The following is a 21,199-nucleotide window of genomic DNA, read 5'->3' on the forward strand; positions in this document are numbered from 1 at the left end:
ACAAAGGTAAAACAGGAGAGGTGACAGTTTCCTATTTGAAAAGCAACTCCCTTGTTATGCTTGTTCAGGTAAATAGTAAACCTGAATGATCTCAACTCAAGATGTTCGCTCTTCTTCTGCCTGTACAGTTGTTCTCAGGTGCTTGCAAAAGCTTTCGCACTTGAACTGCTGAAATTTATTGTCTGAGCCATTTTAAGGAATGGTCTTCATAAAATAGCTTAATATATATTCCTTGCCCCTACCAGTATATTTTTATGTCTTACATCCTCTTAGGAACAAATTGAAGGAAAACAAAGTCATAATGTCACCACTAAAATCATTCACTATTACAAAGAGTGATCTTGTTGTATATAAAAGACAATTCATTTGCATGGCCTTGTAAGTATAAGGTATACCTGTGATAGAACTAACAGCAATGTGGCATCAGCAAATCAGTTAACTTAGTCTGTGCATATTATATACACCTGCACAGGTAGTGCATGATAGTCTGGTATAATGAATAGTGCACAAGGGAAAGCAATACTACATGGCATGAAGATAAAGGATATTGGCATTAGTCTAAAATAGAAAATCCCTGAGCAATGCCACAAGAAGATGTAAGATGACTGCATTGTTTTGTGTGGTAATAATCTGCCCATCCATGTCATTTTCATAATGATAGATGGATATAGACTGTCATATCAGCAGCTTGAGAAGATTACCTGTTTATGTTGAATAATTTCCATTGGTTTAGGTTTGTGGGTTTTCTTGCTCTGCTTCTCTGAGATCTACCATTTTTCTCTAACACATGACAACGTGATCTCATTAGATCAAATAAGCTAAACATAGTCAGATTGAGTCAATACTTAGATGAGTGAATGCCAAGATGATTCCAGAATGCATTGGGACACTGCTCCATATCAGTATTCCTCTCTTGCAAGCATTGAAGAAGCATCCTCCATGCTGTTGGGGAGTTTACTTGATAGGAGACTATTCATCCATATCTTAAACAGTCTTTTATCATTGCCACACTGTTTAACATCATCCATATTCCCCCAGCAAGTGGCTGCAAATGTTGGTGCATATGTAGTCTACCGAGAATCTTTTGGGGATGAAAGGTACTGCCTAAGCAATGGTACTAGCTGAGATGCTTTATTTTATACTGGATTTCTGCAGCCCTGATTTTAGTGTATCCCAACAGAGTGCTAGTTTTAAGACACCATTTAGGTCAGCCTTTGACTGGAGTGTAAAGAGCACTATGTCAGAAGTTCTTATGCAGAATCAGAAGAAGTGCTGACATATACCTGTCAGAAGGGCAAGATAAAGCAGCATTTCTGTTGTCATCTTCTGTGAGATAAAACAGAATGATTGTGGCTATTTTTTATTTCTTTGTAAGCTTTGATGCAATTGGCTTATTGGATTTAACTGAGACCTGAGCCAGGATATTGCATCAGGAGATTTCTGTTTGCTTTACCCTAAGCCAGTTGACTTAATATTTCTTGATTCAACCGAACACGTAAGGTGACATCTCACACTGTGTAGACTTTAGTTTCTTCTGAGTTGTGTGTAACAGCTACAGTTTTACCTCTCTTGAAGAAAATGTATGGGAAATCCACACACGGGGACTGAATATTGTAATAGCTAAGAGCTCTGATGAAGAATGCCACTTTGCTTGTAATCACAAAGCTAGCATCAGTGCGAAACGAAACAAGAGGGTATCAAACCTGTTGGCAGATTTAATGCAAATGAACACAAAATACAAGTGAAAGAGGTGAGTAGCCTTGAATAATGAGAAAGAGGAAGCCCAACAACCTGAGTAACATCTTTACTCTTTAATGCCAAACATTACAACTAATTTATTAAAGAAGAAAAAGTCATGATTTTCTTCTGTGTTTTTTTTCCTAAATAAATAACAAGCCATGGGATGATTTCCTTAACTGAATGCACAGAATGAGACATGCAACAAAACCCCCACTATTAGTGTGAGTATAATTGTGATTGGGTAATCACCTTTGGTTTTCTTGCTCTAAGACAATCATCGTATACCAGTTTGAAGGAACATAGTGTGGGGGATAATTATGCAGGAATTGTGCATATATTAAAGCAGTCTCTGAGCCACGAAGCTAGAATCTGGATGTGTTCCTTTCACAGGGTCAGGGCCTGCCACATATAGAGGACCTTATTTGCAAACTGTACTTCTGCCTGTGTAGCAGACAATATCCAGTCTCACTGAGAAATTCAGCTCTGGCAAAAGCAGTTCCAGTGACTTCGGTGAAGTTCTGCCTGACCACACCAGAAGTGAACTAAACTCACTGACACTAATTTGGGGATTCAGTTTGCATACTGTGTCAAAATACTGACTGGTGTGCTCTGAGAACTTCCAGTGAGCAAATGGTACAGGGAAGTAAGATGTCAATCGCTCATGAATCTCTTGCATTTGTATATAAAGCTGGGTGGGAAATCTGATTGCACATCAAAACTATGTCCACTTACAGAAGGAACAAAGGCAGTCACTTTTTGTTGATCTTTTTTCTTGCAGTTTGAAAAAGTAAAATATTTTTGTAAACATTATTGATACTTTGTAGTATGCACTTTTGCACTATTTCTTTGCTCTGGTGCTAAATGAGGATTTGCCTGTGACATTTAAATTCAAATGTAGGTAAGGAAGCGAAATGTATACAGGCTTGGAGAGGTTTTGTTACTACCAAGCATATCTGAATATGCCTGTCTTTGTACCTTTGCAGGATTTCACATTGCCAAATATAATGTTTGTCATGGTTTTAATTTTTCCTCAGAATGGATCTCTTTTATGTCTGCTATTTGCCATCCTTGTCAGAGTCATTGAGCACAAGAAATTCAGTATCTACAAGATGCAGAAACTGCTTTCTTCCTCACACTCTTGTAATAGGTAATGGATGTTTTTAAGAAAGGATCTTTACTCTGTGCTTTACCTATTCATGTGTAGGATTTTGATTTCATTTGAAATGAAAGGCGTAAACCTTGGGTCTGAAAACTAATAGAATTTCTGCATTTACCTGCTGATCCATAGCCTTTAGGTTAGATTGTGTGTCAGGCAGCAGTCAGCTTGTTGAATGAAGCAATACTTTAAAACTAAAATGAAAAGACTTCTGTTATATGTAGCCTGACACCAGATATGAAGGCAGATTTCTGGTGGCTTATTATTGGAAATATTTTCCAGTGTGTCTGATAAGCGAGACTGAACAAGCCATGGGAAGTAGACCTAATCAGATAATGCTGTCTTGTAGACCAGGAAAAAAAAAAAAAGAGAGAAGAAATATATTTTGTCTAAGTGCTATATGCCTTCTCTTGTCAAGACTGAGGACAAAAAGGCTAGTGTAGTGTCAAAAGGCACTGTAGAGATCAGGGAGCAAACCTGCTGCTTTGTGAGTCTGGCCGTTGCCAATTTACTTGTATATATTCATTGTCTGTGTTACAGAAGGTTTCTATCTAAGTGCTTGAGTGAGTTGGAGGTCTGGAGATGGGGCATTTAAGAAGGGCTGGGAGAACATCAAACTGTATCAGCTATTCATTTTTCAGCAAGTCTAAGTTTTTCTTGTTTGTTGGGGTTTTTTTTAACTTCAAAGGAAGTTAAGATACAGACTTGTGAGGAGAGTCCCCATGAAGGATCAAGCACTGTATTCTGCTCCGGCTCGCAATCCATGCACATCCTTAATGGCAATGCATCTGAACACTGAGGCTGCTCACAAGATGAGTACATTGTCAGTATGATTTGAGGAGCGTTCATGATGTTGCAGGATGGAGGACAAAGGGAGGTCTTGTAGAAATGCTTAGAATGAGTTCCAAAGAACCGAAGGCAAAGAATTCTTTCGTTATTTCAATGCCTAGATATGAAGTGGTGGTTACACAGATTCCTGTTTAACGCAGAAAGATATTTAACACAGCTTCATGTATTTTCATCTCTGCAGACTGCATGTAGATAATAGTTTATATCAAATGCAAACACAGTCAGTGCCATATTAATATTGCATGGAAAACGTGCACTTGCATTTGATGACTAGGATGCTTTTTTACTTGACTGTTGTTGAAAGATCCTCCTAGTTATAAGTTTTGGGCTTTTTTAAACAGTGCCTTCCTGTCTTGAATGTCTCTGCACAGGGGAAAAGGACTTTAATTGCATAAACCTATTCTGCACTGATTTTTCCAAACAACTACTGTAAGATTAAAATTTTAGATGGTTTGAGTGTCTCTGCAAATACATTCACATTCATACATGTCTGGAGTAAACATTCCATCTGGGGCTTCTGCTTTATTTTTCTTACTCTATATTTGGAATTCAAAATAAGGCTTATTTTGTGAGAAAAAAATTGGTATGTCATTTCAGTTGTCCCACGCTTTGTATAACTAATTGTAATTAGTATAATGTCTTTGTTGGCAGGAGCTTATCAGGCAAATAGCATGAAGAGGCAAAGAGAAAGCCTCGTAAAGAATGATGTTGTTTTGTAAAGCTAATTGTGACACTATCTCTGGTTTTGTGTGTGATTGAACTCTTAATTCTCAATCTGGTATTCATTCCAGCAGTGTAGCTGCTAGTGTTACCTGAGGATCTCTTCAATGTAACTACATACTGGAACACAAACCCTATGAGGAGAGGCTGAGGGAGCTGGGGTTGTTTAGCCTGGAGAAGAGGAGGCTCAGGGGTGACCTCATTGCTGTCTACAACTACCTGAAGGGACATTGTAGCCAGGTGGGGGTTGGCCTCTTCTGCCAGGCAACCAGCAACAGAACAAGGGGACACAGTCTCAAGTTGTGCCAGGGAAAGTATAGGCTGGATGTTAGGAGGAAGTTGTTGCCAGAGAGAGTGATTTCCCATTGGAATGGGCTGCCCGGGGAGGTGGTGGAGGCACCGACCCTGGAGGTCTTCAAGAAAAGACTGTATGAGGCACTTAGTGCCATGGTCTAGTTGACTGGATAGGGCTGGGTGCTAGGTTGGCCTGTATGATCTTTTAGGTCTCTTCCAACCTGGTTGATTGTATGATTCTATGATAACAGATTCCTAGTAGTTTGGAATTTTACAATTTGGTGCCAAACAGAGGTACACTTGAGTCATCTACACTGTAACAAGTGGCCTGTAACTTCTAATTGTAGTGAATTAGCTTCTTTTAATGTTTGTTATGCAAATGTTGTAGATAACAATTCAGTTAATTGTGATGTTCTGAGCTTTGATGCTTAGGGAGCATCAGCAGTCTCCTCTGGTGTATGCTGTCAGTTGTGTGGCCTTTTGAACAGCATCTTGCCTACAGAGCTTCATAAATGACACATCCAAGCCTTAACTAGCTGGTACTGGGAGTCAATATAACACATGAAAGGGAAATCAGAGCATTTATTGGTAACGCAAAGGGCCACTGTGCTACTTCATGGATGTTTTCTAATAACTTCCATTCACTTGAAATATCAAATCCCTGAAGCTAACTGAACACTTCACCATGCTTGATAACTAGGCATTATCTTATAGTGACAGTGAACTGACCAGATTATTAGTCCAATAACTCTTTAGTTTGCTCTTCTCTAAAGGCTGGATTGTGAAAGGCTTGGAAAACTAACTCACTTGCATTGAAGCAATAAAAATGTCCTTTTTGAGTGTTTCACTGCAGTTTGGAGAGTTTTCTCCCAGCTTCCATTTGTATGATTATCCTCCTGCAGTCTATTCAATGAATATGGGAAGAAAAGTAGCCTGAAATGGTCCAGTGTTGAAGGAACTGTGCAGTGGGCTATAGGGGTATCTACTCTGATCCATAGTTCCTGTGAGCTTCTCTGTGCTTTTCTAAATTGTTTGCTGTATCACATTTGTTTTCTTAAGGCTGCCACCTGAAAGGGAAAAAAAAAGAGAAAGAGAAAGAGAAAGAGAAAGAGAAAGAGAAAGAGAAAAAGAAAAAGAAAAAGAAAAAGAAAAAGAAAAAGAAAAAGAAAAAGAAAAAGAAAAAGAAAAAGAAAAAGAAGAAAGCACTATTCGTTGTCTGTTCTGCCAAATATGTCTGTCTGCAGCTAAGGTGCTGTGTAAATAATTGTCAGTGGCTGCAGCCACCTGGCCTTCAGAAAGCCCTGCTGCGTAAGCGTAGTGCCTTTGGTGAACAGAAGACAAAAGCTAATCCTGCACATCCTGAGGATCTGGGATTCCATACTGCAAGTGGGACTTTAATTACAACTCATCCTCTTCTATCCACCAGTGTACCTCAGCCACTATGTAAACAAACAATGGAGAAGATAGAAGAAGTTTCAGTAATTCAGAGTCTGGGACTGGTTCTTCTGTTTAGATAGCTGGACAGAGGTGAGTTAGCTAAGAATGTGATGAAGGTCTGGAGACCTTGGGATAGACTAGAAACATTAAGCAACACCTAACAGTGATACTAACCAGTAATTTGATACCTATAGATGTGAGTTTCATTAAATTGTATGTAAAAAAAAACAAACAAAAACCAAAAAGGAAAGTTGTTCCCTTTTTTTGTTTATGGAACAGGTAATCTGGAGGAAGTTATAGCAGCAAAAGGAAGGCAACATCTGTGTTAATTAGCAGTTCATCTTCAAAGCTTGACTGATTCATTACATTACAGCCTCTTGCATTTGAACTAAAATCCAGTCCCACACAACTTCTATTTTTACCTCCTTTTTTCCACATTAGACTAATTTGTCTGGATTTAAGATTTAATTTCTGCTACAAATATTGATGTTCCATAATCTGAAATGAGCTTTTGGGTTGTGCAAATAGGCAGTGTTGAGAAGAGCTCTGTAGCTCTAGGTCTTCAGACTATGTGGCTTTATAACAGAACACAGTGTTGTAAAAGTTTCTACTTTCTACAGGAGAGACTTTTATAGAATCATAGAATGGTTTAGGTTGGAAGGGACCTCAAAGATCATCTAGTTCCAACCCCCTGCCATAGTCAGGGACACCTCCTAGTAGAACATGTTGCTCAAGGCCTTATCCAGCCTGGCCTTGAACACCTCCAGGAGGGAAGCATCCACAACCTCCCTGGGCAACCTGTTCCAGTGTCTCACCACCCTCACTGGAAAGTTTAATTCACTGGAAAGTTTAAATTTCTCCACTGCTAGTTTAAACCCATTACTTCTTGTCCTGTCATTACAAGACCTTGTAAATAGTCCCTCCTCAGCCTTCCTGTAGGCCCCCTCAGATACTGGAAAGCTACTGCAAGGTCTCCTCGAAGCCTCCTCTTCTCCAGGCTGAAGATCCCCAACTATTGTAGCCTGTCCTCTTAGCAGAGGTGCTCCAGCCTTCTGAGCATCAGTGCATGCTAAAGTACTACTTATATAGCTGCATAAAATGTAGAGGAGGAAATCTCAGTATGCCTCAGTTCCCTGTGAGAACTAAAGGTAAGGATATGTTATGTTCTCCAAAGAATCTGCTTCTCTTGACTATTTGGCAGTTAAGCTCTTTGGGTGAAGGAATGTCGCTTGTGAGTGTACAGTGCCTTGCATTGTGAGGATTTGCTGTGCTACTGTAATGTAAACAATCAGCAAGTAATTAATTTAGCAACTAATTAGCAATTAATTTTAGAATACCTGGAAACGCTCTTATGAATACCACCACTGGGGAGAGACGAGTTGTTGATAGAGGGATATACATCAATGAAGGCCTTATCTGTGGGGTTTCAGTTCTCTTTTCTCAGTGAACATTTTCTTTTCTGAAATGAAACTTCTCATTAATATTATGACCCTCCATAAGCCTTTTTTTTTTTGGGGAGGGGTGGGGGTGTGTGAACATCCATCTTTGTTAAAAGCAAAGTTCTCAGATAAATGTGAAATGTAGGGACAAAAAATACAACACTGCCCTCTGTTCCATGTTAACATCAAAAAGGTAGTGATTGATCTAACACAATGACTACAGACTGCACAAAAGTTAAAAGGGCATCAGCTGATGTGCATCAGTGTTGTTTCTGTCAACTGACTATCTATCCAGTCCAATGTTCTCCCCACTCAAATGAGCAGTTAGGGGAAAATCTCATGCTAGCTGTTCTTTCATACCTTTGTAGAAGTCCTTGCTCACATCCTAACATCACAGACATATGTACACCTTTAGAAAGTTGTCTCTCTTTTTTTTTTTTTCATTAAACATAAAAAATAGAACGTAATAAAAAATGGTTTTTATTAAAGATTGAAGCTGCTTTCAGCCAAGGTTAGATGAACTCCCGTCAGTATCTTGTCTTGACAAGGAAAGAGCTAATAAAGGTATTTCTTCTGTGTTCACCTACAATAGATTTCACTAAAATATGCAGCTAGGAGTAGTGAGTGCCCTTTAAAACCAAAAGCAAAAGGTGAGAAAGCCTGCTTAATTAAGTCTCTTTGGGGATCCTGGATTAACTGCAGCTCTGTTTAGTTTACGTCCTCCATGGACAAAAATGTGCAGCCCTAGACAGTAAGTATTGATTTAAATGAGGATGAAGGGAAAAGTCACTATTTGTCTTTTTTTCCTTCCACTTAACACACATTTGAGTTTTGATTCATTTTTGGTTAGAAGAGTGACAATCTAAATTGTTCTCTTCTCTCTTGTATGCTGTGGGAAAACGTGAAGCCAGTGCTCAGCTAACTGGAGGCAGCTACTGGTGAAGAGTCCGTGCAGATGACTGTGGCACAAGTTGTGAAACCTGTGTCAAGGTTTCAGCCATCATTTCCATTGTCATATTCTCCAGGAATTGCAGTAAATCTTTGACCAATGGGAACTGGAGACCAATGAGATAGGAGTACACATATGGTGTCACAATTAACTTGCAGGCTTGACTGCTGTTCACAGAGAGCAAATTTGACATTACTTCTGGTTTAACTACTGCAAGCATAAATAAATGTACTGTGGAGCAAGTGCTATGCTGGCAGAGACCAGAAGAGTTGCATTTCCTGATAAGCTCAGTCTTCCTAAGGGTGGAGTGAATTTTACTCTGGTGATTTTTGAAGAGAAAAATGTCAGTTTAAAGATGTGTACAGCTGAGCCTTCAAATCTGCTTATGTGAATTTAGTTTCCCTTCACTTCAAACATATGTGTGTGGTGGATCTTCTTGTGATTTAAACATCCATTTGTTAATCAATGAAATCTAAGTGCAAATAGAGATGTGTGGAGCCTCACACTTGTGTTTCTGGACAATATAGATCCAGTGGGTCAAGGTCATTGGTAATCATGTATGAACTGCTTGACTTTAGATTCCAGATGCTGACTGCAACCAGGGCACTTACAAAAGGAGTCTCTAACTAATAACTTGAGCATGTGCAATAGCGTGGGCTGTGCCTCAGACCGCATTTTGTAGCTAAGAAAAAATGGGGAGGAAATGGTTTTGATTCAAAAGAAATCAAGAGAATATGTATTTCTGGAAGCAAGAGGGAAAGAAAAGTATGTTGGGATTGGGATTTACTGTTCTATGAGCAATTTGCACCAAGAGCACAATTTGGTTCTGAAGAGTCAGTGCAAGGTGCAGAAGCTAAATAGTGAAGTGAAAAATACAGCTAGCAACTCTTGTTCTCTATGGAGGATGCCATTCATCTTGAAAGATTAGCATAGGTTTTCTTGCTCAAGAATCACCTCAAAATAATATATACACCTGCTGGAAAGCAGAGTTCACAACTGCAGTTCTTTAGTCTTGTTTCTCTGTTGTGAGCTTTGCAGCAAGCTGGATCTCTGTGATTACTCTTGAAAAACAGGAAATCTCCTTTCCTTCTCTGAGTTCAGCAGCACAGACATCTGAAGGAGTTCTCTCTGCCTGCATGAAATAACTTCCTTCTCTTGTTGCCTGAGTTCATAACTGAGCTGAGATGCATCAAAGCCAGGTCAAGGAATCAGAAATAAGGAAACTACAGAAGCCTGGGCAACAAAAGTCAGTTGTTCTAAGATGATTATTTTTATCTTATTTTTTTTAAATTATTTTCCCATTTGTTTTAGGTTTCCAGGTATATATTGAATAGAGGGAGAAGAAATAAAAAGTATATACGCAACACAAAGATAAGAACTGCATGCATGAAACAGATATCACATGAATTTTAGTCATTGCAGTAAAAGATTCTTTTTCTTATTACTGATATAGGTTTTGTGTGTCTTACTAACAGTTGCAAATAGTCAAATAGTTGAGGGTGTTTGTTTTGGTGGGGGTGTTATGGTTTTAATTTTTGTGGGTTTTTTTGTTTGTTTGGGAGTTTCTTTTTTTTGTTTTTGTTTTGTTTTAAGTAGATACACATAAAGATAGTATAAAGCCATCTTTTCTCTGTTCCCTTTTGTGATTATTCAGAAATGCCCTTCATATCTTTTGTTCAAGGGTATTTTGGCATGGCATTTATCAATTGTTACATCTCTTTTCAAAACAGATTGTGAGAAAATATTTGCATAGGCAACTTCATGATCTGGGACTGGCCTGCAATGTGGGTTTGTAGCTGTAGTGGTTTTGGGAGTTCATCCCCCACACTAGGTTAAGCAGACTAACTCAGCCTGTTGGAAGTTAAGAAAGGAAGCTTTATATTTACAGCTGGCACAATTTACAAGCATGTATATACAATATATTACAGATATTTACAACTATATGCAATAACATACACGTTAAAAATAATACAGAAATACAATATCACTCCCAGCAGTCAGAATGTCCAGGAGGGGCTCCCAACCACCCCTTCACCTTCTTTCCACCTCTCAGAATCTCTCTTGTATGCAGGGTGAGATGGAAAGGTCATCAAGAGGTGTTAGAAGCAGAATGATTAGCTGGGAAATGTGCAGGTTCAGACAGAAGAGTTAATAGGGCAACAGTCAGGCAGAGACTGTTTGTGTCTATGTTTTTATGTGCCCCAGCAGAACAAATGGGTAATGTAGACATCACCATATTTTCTTTTCACAATCAATAATCTAATTTCTCTCATTAAAATTTTCCAATTAGCCTCAAACCAGCACAGTAGCAAATCCAACTGAAAAGGACTCACCTCCATGTTGCATTGGTGCAGTCTACAACTACCTGAAGGGTGGTTGTGGCCAGGAGGAGGTTGCTCTCTTCTCTCAGGTGGCCAGCTCCAGAACAAGAGGACACAGCCTCAGGCTGCGCCAGGGGAAATTTCGGCTCGAGGTGAGGAGAAAGTTCTTCACTGAGAGAGTCATTAGGCACTGGAATGGGCTGCCTGGGGAGGTGGTGGAGTCGTCGTCCCTGGGGCAGTTCAAGGCAAGGTTGGATGTGGCACTTGGTGCCATGGTCTAGCCTTGGGCACTGTGGTTAAGGGTTGGACTTGATGATCTGTGAGGTCTCTTTCAACCTTGGTGTTACTGTGATACTGTGATACTGTGATAACTAGAAAACCTGTATTTCTGGGGCTTAATTGGACAGTATGCCAGCAGGCTGCAGCTTATTTTTAGGATTCACAGTAAGGATGATCTACCAAGAGTTTGGGTTGGCAAAGTGCATCAGTTCTCTGTTCTGAAGTTCATCTTGTTGGGCGCAGCCACTCTCTGAATCTGGAACGTGGTCTGTGCTGTTCATAATGCATTGCACTTGTTTAAGCTTTGCATAAAACCATACATGATGGATAATAAAACATCTGTCCATGTATAAATGTTTCACTTTTCAGAATGACCTGGAGCATCATGTGGGGTTTTGAATGTGTGAGGCAGTCTGCTCACAGCTGGAGGGGCATGAGTGTTTATTCTTAGATGTCCTGCATTATTATGGAATGCAAAGCAAGCACATGCGCGCCTAGGCACACGCGTACAAAAGAATGAATAATTATGATAAACAACTGCCTAACAGGTATCTTCAAAATGCAGAAATAGCAACCATTTCTACCTGGTGAAATCAATTCTCTGTGCTTGAGTCTTCATTGCTCTTCTCATGCTATTTTTTTTTTTTTCTGCTGAGGGTATATCATTAAATTATTAGCAACAAAGCACAGAGTCTTTCAGAAAACAGAATTGCATCTGGGCTAGTGCTAATTCACTTCAGCATTTACAGGCTTATCTTTCTCCTGTACCAAATGTACTTCCTTTTCTTTCCTTTCAGCTTTCTGGCATGAGAAGTATATGCGCTCCTCAAAGGAGAGGTACTATGAAAATAAACTTTGCCATTCTCTCAGAGGTGGGGGCATTTTCCTATCAGCTCATTCTAATTTGTCATTTTCAAGTCTGCTTTTTCTATGAGGAGGAAGGCATAGACCAAATCTGTGGCTCGGGGAATGTGGTTATTCAACTTGGCAGAGAAAGAGTTGTTCACCAATTGTATTCAGAGATGCTTCCTCAGAAAAAGAGAGAAATCTAAGTTAACATAACTACAATGGTAGCACTTGTTTGGTTAGTACAGAACTAATGGTAGATGAATTTGCCATATTTTTAGTTGTAAGTTGTGCTGGATTGAAGATAATTGGAATATTTTAATGAGAGGAATTAGGTTATAGGTTGTGAAAAGAAAACAATATGATGTGTATTCCACACAGAGATTTGCTTAGACATATAGAAACAAGGACACAATCAGATAAGGCAGTCGGTGTCTCTCACTGGCTTCTGCTATATAACTGCTTCTGCCTGACCCTGCACATAACCTAACTAATCATTTCCTTCTTAACCTCCCTTGCTGACCTCCTCTGACTCACCTTGCATATAAGAGAGATCCTGAGATAAGGGAGAGGGTGAGAGTGGGTGGAAAGAGGGTGGAAGGGTGGTTGGAAGCCCCTCCTGGGCACTCTGACTATTGATAGGGGTATTATGTTTCTGTATTACTTTTAACTTGTATACTACTGTACATAGCTGCAAATGTCTGTGTATATTGTAAATACATGCTTGTAAATTGTGCTAAGCTGTGAATACAAAGCTTCGTTCCTTAACTTCCAGCTGGCTGAGTCTAGTCTGGGTGAATTCATTGTGTAGGGGAGCGGATAGTGCCTAGAACCACTACATAAGCAAACACAACCTTAGTTCAACCATGCAAAAACCTGCAGTAACCCAGAGAGAAAAACAGCTGATTGTCTTGACAAGGAAGTGCAGAGAGGTGTGTATCTACACCTGATTCCTGAGGGTCAGTCACAGACAAGGCTGACGCAGGATGAGCGGCAGAGAGCCAGGCAAGCCCAGACTGTACTGCACTCTCTTGAAAAAGACTAACCTTATCTTGTCACTCTGCAGGAAGAAAGTGCTGCCACACAGTCTAAGATAATCCAGTGCAGTTCTTGAAAATATTTCTATTGATCTTGAATAATTTTAACAATTTTTTTAGCATGTTGGAAGGACATCTCACATCAGGAAGACTCCACTCTGTGGATTACAGATGTCTTAGTTTGTTTAGACCAATACCTGTATATATACGTATTTATTAGTCACAGGGCCTGATAAGCTGCAGCAAAGAAAGCTGCTGCTGATTCAGTAGTTCACTAGAAGAGTCATCTGAAGATTAGAGTCTATAAACAGCCTTTATGAAAACATAAATTTTTTGTCAATTAATTTGTCTGGAGAATCTTGTCATTTCAATCTCTCATTGTTCAATTTTATTTTACTGCAAGATATTGAAATTAAGCATAAAAAGGAAAAGTGTCTGGTTAATACTTTTGGCACTCCTAAATTTCTTTTTTTTAATCTTAATTAAGACTGCTAATTGACCTTCTGTGCTCTCTAATTTCTCCCAGTAAAGAATTTAAAAGCAGGCTTTTACATTATTTTCTGCAGTCAAATGAAGTTGAAACTGCTGGTCTAAAGATCATGTCTGCCTTAACTTTTTTTCTCACTCTTTTTAATTTTTTTTTCTCTTTTCATTTTTCTTTTTCCTTTTCTTCCCTTTCCTTCCCCTTTTCCTTTCCTTTCCCCTTTCCTTTCCTCCCCTTTCCCCTTTCCTTTCCTCTTTTCCTTTTCTTTTCTTCCCTCCCCTTCCCTTCCCTTCCCTTCCCTTTCCTTCCCTTCTCTTCCCTTCCCTCCCTTCTCTTCTCTTCTCTTCTCTTCTCTTCTCTTCTCTTCTCTTCTCTTCTCTTCTCTTCTCTTCTCTTCTCTTCTCTTCTCTTCTCTTCTCTTCTCTTCTCTTCTCTTCTCTTCTCTTCTCTTCTCTTCTCTTCTCTTCTCTTCTCTTCTCTTCTCTTCTCTTCTCTTCTCTTCTCTTCTCTTCTCTTCTCTTCTCTTCTCTTCTCTTCTCTTCTCTTCTCTTCTCTTCTCTTCTCTTCTCTTCTCTTCTCTTCTCTTCTCTTCTCTTCTCTTCTCTTCTCTTCTCTTCTCTTCTCTTCTCTTCTCTTCTCTTCTCTTCTCTTCTCTTCTCTTCTCTTCTCTTCTCTTCTCTTCTCTTCCCACTTGAGTCCCCATTCAAAATTGCAGACCATCAAACCATAGAGCTAGAATTGATTGTGTACATAAAAAATCCTGGAACAACTGAATGAAGAGAAGAACTTCTTGGAATCCTGTAGTAAAATCAGATCTCAAGTAACAACAAAAACTTACCTAGTTTAATCTCACCTGCCCTTGATCGTGAAGAAAATATTTTATGTTCCTCCATTTTCCCCTGATGAGAAAATAAAGTAGTTTTTCTTTCATTTAGCTTACATCAAAGCATAGTTACAGGTGTCAAGCAAGATGAATTTCATTCCCCGCCATTTTTATGGGACACTTTATCCTATCTCCTTTGTATCAATTCCTTATGCTTTTTAGAGAATACTGAGAAACTAAGGCTAAAGAACCCTGTCAAAATGCTTTTATTTTTGAATGTTCTTTTAATTAAAGGTTTACATATCACACACTACAATTCCAGCAATCCTAAAAGTCTTTTTCACCATTTCCTTCCAAAATACAGAAGGCAAGTCCCTTTCTAAGTTATTATGAGAAACTGCAGTCAGTTCTTACTACTGGAGCTTATGGAAAGCGTTACTAAAAATGCAAATGCAGTTTTGAGACTTGAAACTTCCAAATAACTATTAATCTTGGAGCTTACTTTTATATTCTGAGATGAAAGAATGACATTTTAAGCACTTAAACCTTCACTAAGAGCAAGATAGGCAAGCATATACTTTGTTTCAAGCATCTTAATTGAGTTGATTCCATTGGTCCTTTCATGTGTTTAATGTTAAGCATATGCCTCTGTACTTTTCTTAAAGGCTAGGTGGTATTAGGCAGAATGAATTACATCCCAATAACTAACATTTCTTTAAGAATCCTAATAATGTAGGAATTATGCAAAATAAGCTTTCATTTTCAAGATAAACAGACAAAAGTAACTTTGTGTGAGCAGTGCCTTTTTATTGCTGCATCCAGCTGTAAATCATGTCTTAAAAGCAAAACCTCCTTTTCAAATGCACTGTTTGAAAAAGTAGTGCTTTATTTTCTCCGGAGCTGTTGAGACAATTCCCTGCCTAAATCTGGCACCCCATTAATTTTGAAGTGTAAGAAAAAGTCACTGTGAGGCATAGAGAACAATTCTGGATTTGCTGCACACATGCATGTGTATGACAATAGATTTGCCTACAGTAATCCTACAGATGATGTTTAACAAACTTGTTTTCCCTGTTCTCAGATGAATGTCCTCCTTCCCTCGGATTTGTGCAGTAACACAGCTTTATGCTACCCATAAATGAAGAATTATTTTCAGTGTGTAAGATTTGAAATTGGAATGCAATTACAGTAACAAGAGGAACTTTCTAATGAGACTCAAAACGCCCTGGCCAAAAAGAAAACGAGCAAAAAACAACCCTGTAAAACTCTCCTGTAGAGAGAGAAATTGAGTGCATGGTGTTAGCATAATAGCGAGGGCTGACACATTGCTTCACACTACAGGTTTATAGGATGATATTTTAAAAGGTACTCAGAGATTTATGACTTTTTAGGGATAGCTAAAATTGTTTTCACATTTCTAATATTGCTTTCATTAGAATGTTGAAAGCATGTTTATGGTATCAGATTGAATTCTAAGGTGTTACCAAATCATCCTGAATTCCCACTGGTTAAGTATATTCCCTTGTATCCCTATGTATCTTCAGAGGCAAAAATGGGAGGAAAGTAAGTGCTTTGTTTTAAAGTGTATAATCTGTATTCTGTCATGTATTTCATCTCCCAGGGAAGGTAGCTGGGAACTCTCTCTGCTGTTTATATTTATCCTGCCAGTGTAAAATACAGATGAGAGGACTAAGGTCCAATGGTGTTAAAACATGACGTAAAATTAATTCCTTTCTTAAAATTCTTTTTTTCCCCCTCCTGCTTATGGCAAATTTCAGATGCTGCTGCAAATGTAGTACTCTCCAAGAAATCTCCATTATCACAAGGGTCCTGATATTCCTGATGCCCTTATAAATGAGTATTAGCACTCTAAGTGTCTTTAAAAGCTCAAGGCTAGTTTTCTGCTGCAGGAGCAATGCAGCTTTTTATCATGGCAGAATATTACTCTGAAATAACATGAATCAGTTTGAGAATTCTGTTTGATAGACTGTAGCAAAACACTGAAGAAATTAAGATGCTAAAGGGACAGATAAATGTCCACAGTTTCACGGCTCCAAAAGTGTCAAGAAGCACAATTATAGTTGGTGTCCACCTAATGAAACACAGGTATTTGACACCATGGCTCTTGTCCCACTTACCATTCTTCAGCCTGAGTTACAGAATCACAGGAATCACAGAATTTCTTAGATTGGAAAAGACCTTCAAGATCATTGAGTCCAATCATTAGGTTCACACTGACAAGTCCTTGACTAAAGCAAATCCCTCAGCACAACATCTAATCACTATGAATCGCTATGGTTGGAAAGGACCACCAGGATCATCCAGCCTAACCTTCATCCCAGCATCCTTAGTCACTAGCCCACAGCCTCAAGTGCCACATCCACTCTTTTGTTAAACACCTCCAGGGGTGGCCACTCCACCACCTCCCTGGGCAGCCTGTTCCAGTGCCTGACTACCCGCTCAGGAAAGAACTTTCCCCCAACATCCAACCTAAACCTCCCCTGATGCAACTTGAGGCCATTTCCTCTTGTCCTATCATTAGTAATTCAGGAGAAGAGACCAGCTCCAGCCTCACTAAAACCTCCTTTTAGGTAGTTGTAGAGGGCAATAAGGTCCCCTCTCAGCCTCCTCTTCTCCAGACTAAACAACCTCAGTTCCTTCAGCCGCTCCTCATAGGTCATGTTTTCCAGACCTCTCAGCAGCCTCATCGCCCTTCTCTGCACCCAGTCCAGCACCTCAATGTCCCTCCTAGTTAACCCTTTATTTATTGTTCCTTTTATGAAAGCAGCTAACCAAATGCTTGGGAATTTCCTCAAGGAAAAGGACATTTCAGGAAACATAGAGATAAACGTTCACACCACATAATCCATTAAGGATGACAGATGTGACTAAGGAAGAGAAGATATAGCTTAAACTACTTCCAGTGTTCTTGAGTGCAATAAAATTCTCTGGGAGTTGAGGTAATTGTTTGTTGCCTTTAAAAAAATTATTTCTTTAAATCAGAATGCACTGAAGTTTCTTTAGGAATGTAAAACTCATGGAGCTTTTCTGCTATCTGTAATAAAAAGTATTCATCAGAGAAGGAATTTGTTCTGTATGCATCAGGTAAATGTCATTTTAAAGGTTATATGACTTCTTTTTCACACATTGTCTTAGTATTTTGTCAAACTTCAACAAGAACAAGCTAGGAAGTAACATAAAATCTGACCCAAAATCTACTGTTTGGCAGATTTACCTGGGAGTCAGGAGACTGTAATGCATTCTTGCTTTGAACCAGGAAGAAAGACCTGGAGTTGGTTCTTCTGTCTCACGTGAAAGTCAGGGTTCCTAGGCTGGACAAGTTCCTGTATATTTTTCCCCTTCCACATTAAAGCTTTATTCCTACCCCAGGATGAAAATGTTCCCATAAAATTCCATTGACAGGGACAAGTAACTCACACACAAAGCCTACTTGAGAGTCCTTTTGCATCAAAACTTAATTGTGTGCAAACCTTAGGCTACTTTAATTTATGATGGAGAACAGACTGCTCCCTGCTGTACCCAAAAGCTAATTGCTAAAAGACATAGCATAAAGGTAAATTATCCCCTCTTCTCACTCATGTCCAGCTCTCAAATTGAGCCAAAGTGGGGGCTCTGTTTAAGATGGTTTTATGACTTCTGTGATCTCTTTCTTTGGAAATTGGACAGGTAATAATTTTAACATAATTCTTTTCCTTTATTTCAGTCAAACGGAAAGCTGAACATGCACAAAGCTGAACTTAACCAATTTGTAAGCAGCGAGGGCTAAGTGTGTTCTTATTACTTATGAGGTTTTAAAGCAGTAAGTCAGGTTATACAGGTAGCTCTGTCAACTCCCCCGTTGATAAGACTTGTGTGAGTGGAGGAAACAGGGTTTGGTTTGTAATTAGCAATGCATAGATTTGAGCAAACAGCCAATGTGTGAACTGAACCCTTACATGTGTCATTTGTTCTCACTCATGCAGGGAATACTTTTGGACTGATTGTCAATCTGGATACTGTCCTTTTGTGGTTTTCTCTCTGCTATGTTATCTTAAAGAATGGCAACACAAGAAGTTGGGGTTTTAAGGCTTTGTATAAAATGAGTTTCTACCAAATTGCCCATAAAGGCTTTACAGTATCACAGTATCACAGTATTATCAAGGTTGGAAGAGACCTCACAGATCATCAAGTCCAACCCTTTACCACAGAGCTCAAGGCTAGACCATGGCACCAAGTGCCACGTCCAACCTTGCCTTGAAGTGTCCCAGGGACGGCAACTCCACCACATCCCCGGGCAGCCCATTCCAGTGTCCAATGACCCTCTCAGTGAAGAACTTTCTCCTCACCTCAAGCCTAAATCTCCCCTGGCTGGGAGATTTACTGCTGTGCTGAGGATAGACCACTGCAGATTTTACTTGTGGAAGGGGATAGTGCCTACTCACATACACACAACACAAAGGATCACAGAATGTTAGGGGTTGGAAGGGACCCAAAGAGATCATCAAGTCCAACCCTCCTGCCAGAGCAGGACCATAGAATCTACTGCAGGCCACACAGGAACATATCCAGAAGGGTCTTGAAAGTCTCCAGAGAAGGAGACTCCACAACCTCTCTGTGGAGCCTGTTCCAGTGCTCCCTTTTGGTGAACTATATTCCATTTTACACGTTCTATTAATTGTTGTCTTTCAGATGTAAAAATATTTTCTATCTTATGGAAGATGCTTTGTTTGACTGCACATACTTAACATGTTATTTTTTTTTTCTGTAGACAATAGCTTGAGGCCCCAAGCAGCAAAGAATGAGAGCATATCTATAAATAATTCAAAATAATTGTATGGTTTTGACAGATTGTCAAGTTGCTTAATGCCTTTTGTCACAGGTAATGGATTATATTTCTTTGATAAAGCACTGATAATTTCTCATTCCAATTTGTTTTGTGTATGTTGTATTTTTACAGAGTCCAGTCGGGTTCATATCTCAGTACGGGCTGGTTTACCTTAATTTTGGCTATGGATGCCTGCTATGGAGTTCACGTCTATGGGATGATAAATGACACCTATTGCAAGTAAGATCACAGGAAATTATTTTCATGCATCTACAATTCTGATGTCTTGTCAAAATTTCACAATTCATTTTAATATCATAAATCCAAAAAAAATGGATCAGGCAGCCATTTGCCAGTGTTTTGCGTTGATGTGACACTGTTGTCAGCATCTTTAGTCCTGATATGGCATGTGCTGTTGGTAAAATAAACACAACTACAAAGCCTAACATCAGATGTCATAAGGAACTATTTTTAATCAAAGATCTTTTGCAGCTTCTGAATACTCTGGAAACAAAGTATGTTCATACTCTTCTGGCAAAATGTACTTGCTGCTATTGCTGCAGCAAATCCACAGGGGAAATAAAAATGTATTAGTTCCCTGAATACCAAATACACCTGATTAGTCTAGGATAGTTACCTGAAAATACATTTCACCACCAATGAGCAACTTGCTTGAACTTGCTAGGTTATATATGGCTTCCTCTGAGTCATAGGGGGTTTCTAATGAGATAATAAAACAAGTCCTGAGAGCTTTATCACAATAAACTCATGTAAATTCCAGCCAACTACTGTTAGTGACCTGATGGTGACAGTGGATTAATCCTGTTGTCAGAAGTGTAACAATAAACAGGACTTTTAAAAGTCCAAATTAAATGCTTTAATCTACAGTGTGTGATAGAATAATATAAAATGAAACTATTCCTCACCCAGAAAAGCAGGAAATGCCATAAACAGTGTATGCTACTAGTAGAAATTTATTCTTATGTACCTAGGCTGGTTCAAGCCTTGTGTGTAACCAGTCCAGTGGGTCCTCAGCTCCTAGAGTAAAGTCTTTGTACAAACGCTCTCTTGACAATTTGGGGTTACTCCAGTGTGGGACTCATTCCTGGCAGACCCTTAAAAACAAAAGTGGGGGGGGTGGAAGGAATTTGAGTCACAGCTGTTTAATTAGAATATCTTAGCATCAAAAGCTGACTTTTTAGAACTTGCAGATCTCACTGATTGAGTCATCCAGATGGAAAGAACATATGTTGTTCTTTGTTATGAAAACACAATAGGTGGCCTGAAATGAGAGGTGACAAGGCTAAAGTTGTCCTCACAGAGTTCAGCCAAGCTGGCATCACACAACCCTGATGTAAAACCAGTAAACAGCATGATAACACTTCAGTCTGTTGACAGCAGGGAAGGATGGGTTTACTTAATGCTGCACTTCTGACTCTAGTATCTATTTATAATGTATGTTATTCTTATGACTGCATTATTCAACCAGTTCAAGAACAAGTTTCAATAGCTGGAACTATTCACTGAGTCATAGAATGGCTTAGGTTGGAAGGGACCTTAGAGGTCATCTATCCCAACCTCCCTACAATGGGCAGGAACACCTCTCAACTAGACTCAGTTGCTTATCCAACCTGGTCTTCAACTCTCCCAGGAAGGAGCCATCCAGTTTAAGAGGGACAGGGATCTGCTGGAGAGACTCCAATGGAAGGCTATGAGGATGATTAGGGGGCTGGAACACTGCCTTATGAGGAGAGACTGAGAGACCTGGGGCTTTTTAGTCTGGAGAAGAGAAGACTGAGAGGGGATCTAATAAATGTTTATAAATATCTGAGGGCTGGGGGTTAGGAGATGGGGGACAGGCTCTGCTCACTTGCTCCCTGTGACAGGACAATAAGCAACAGATGGAAGCTGCAGCACAGGAGGTTCCACCTCAACACAAGGGGGAACTTCTTTACTGTAAGGATCACAGAGCAGTGGAACAGAGAGGTTGCAGAGTCTCC

General features: G+C 39.4%; 1 protein-coding gene across 10 annotated transcripts in view; it reads left to right on the plus strand.

The window, feature by feature from the left end:
• Positions 1-21,199, plus strand: part of ST6GALNAC3 (ST6 N-acetylgalactosaminide alpha-2,6-sialyltransferase 3) — a 295,901-nt gene that overhangs the window by 268,084 nt on the left and 6,618 nt on the right. For all 10 annotated transcript variants that reach the window (XR_010303108.1, XM_064147848.1, XM_064147851.1 and 7 more), the window contains one exon: positions 19,332-19,439. Coding sequence is in view for 9 of the 10 variants with exons in the window: in XM_064147848.1 (XP_064003918.1) it covers positions 19,332-19,439 (108 nt within the window). In the remaining variant the exon portion in view is untranslated. The remainder of the gene's footprint in view (positions 1-19,331; positions 19,440-21,199) is intronic.

Source organism: Pogoniulus pusillus, chromosome 8, assembly GCF_015220805.1.
Source record: "Pogoniulus pusillus isolate bPogPus1 chromosome 8, bPogPus1.pri, whole genome shotgun sequence".
NCBI lineage: Eukaryota > Metazoa > Chordata > Aves > Piciformes > Lybiidae > Pogoniulus > Pogoniulus pusillus.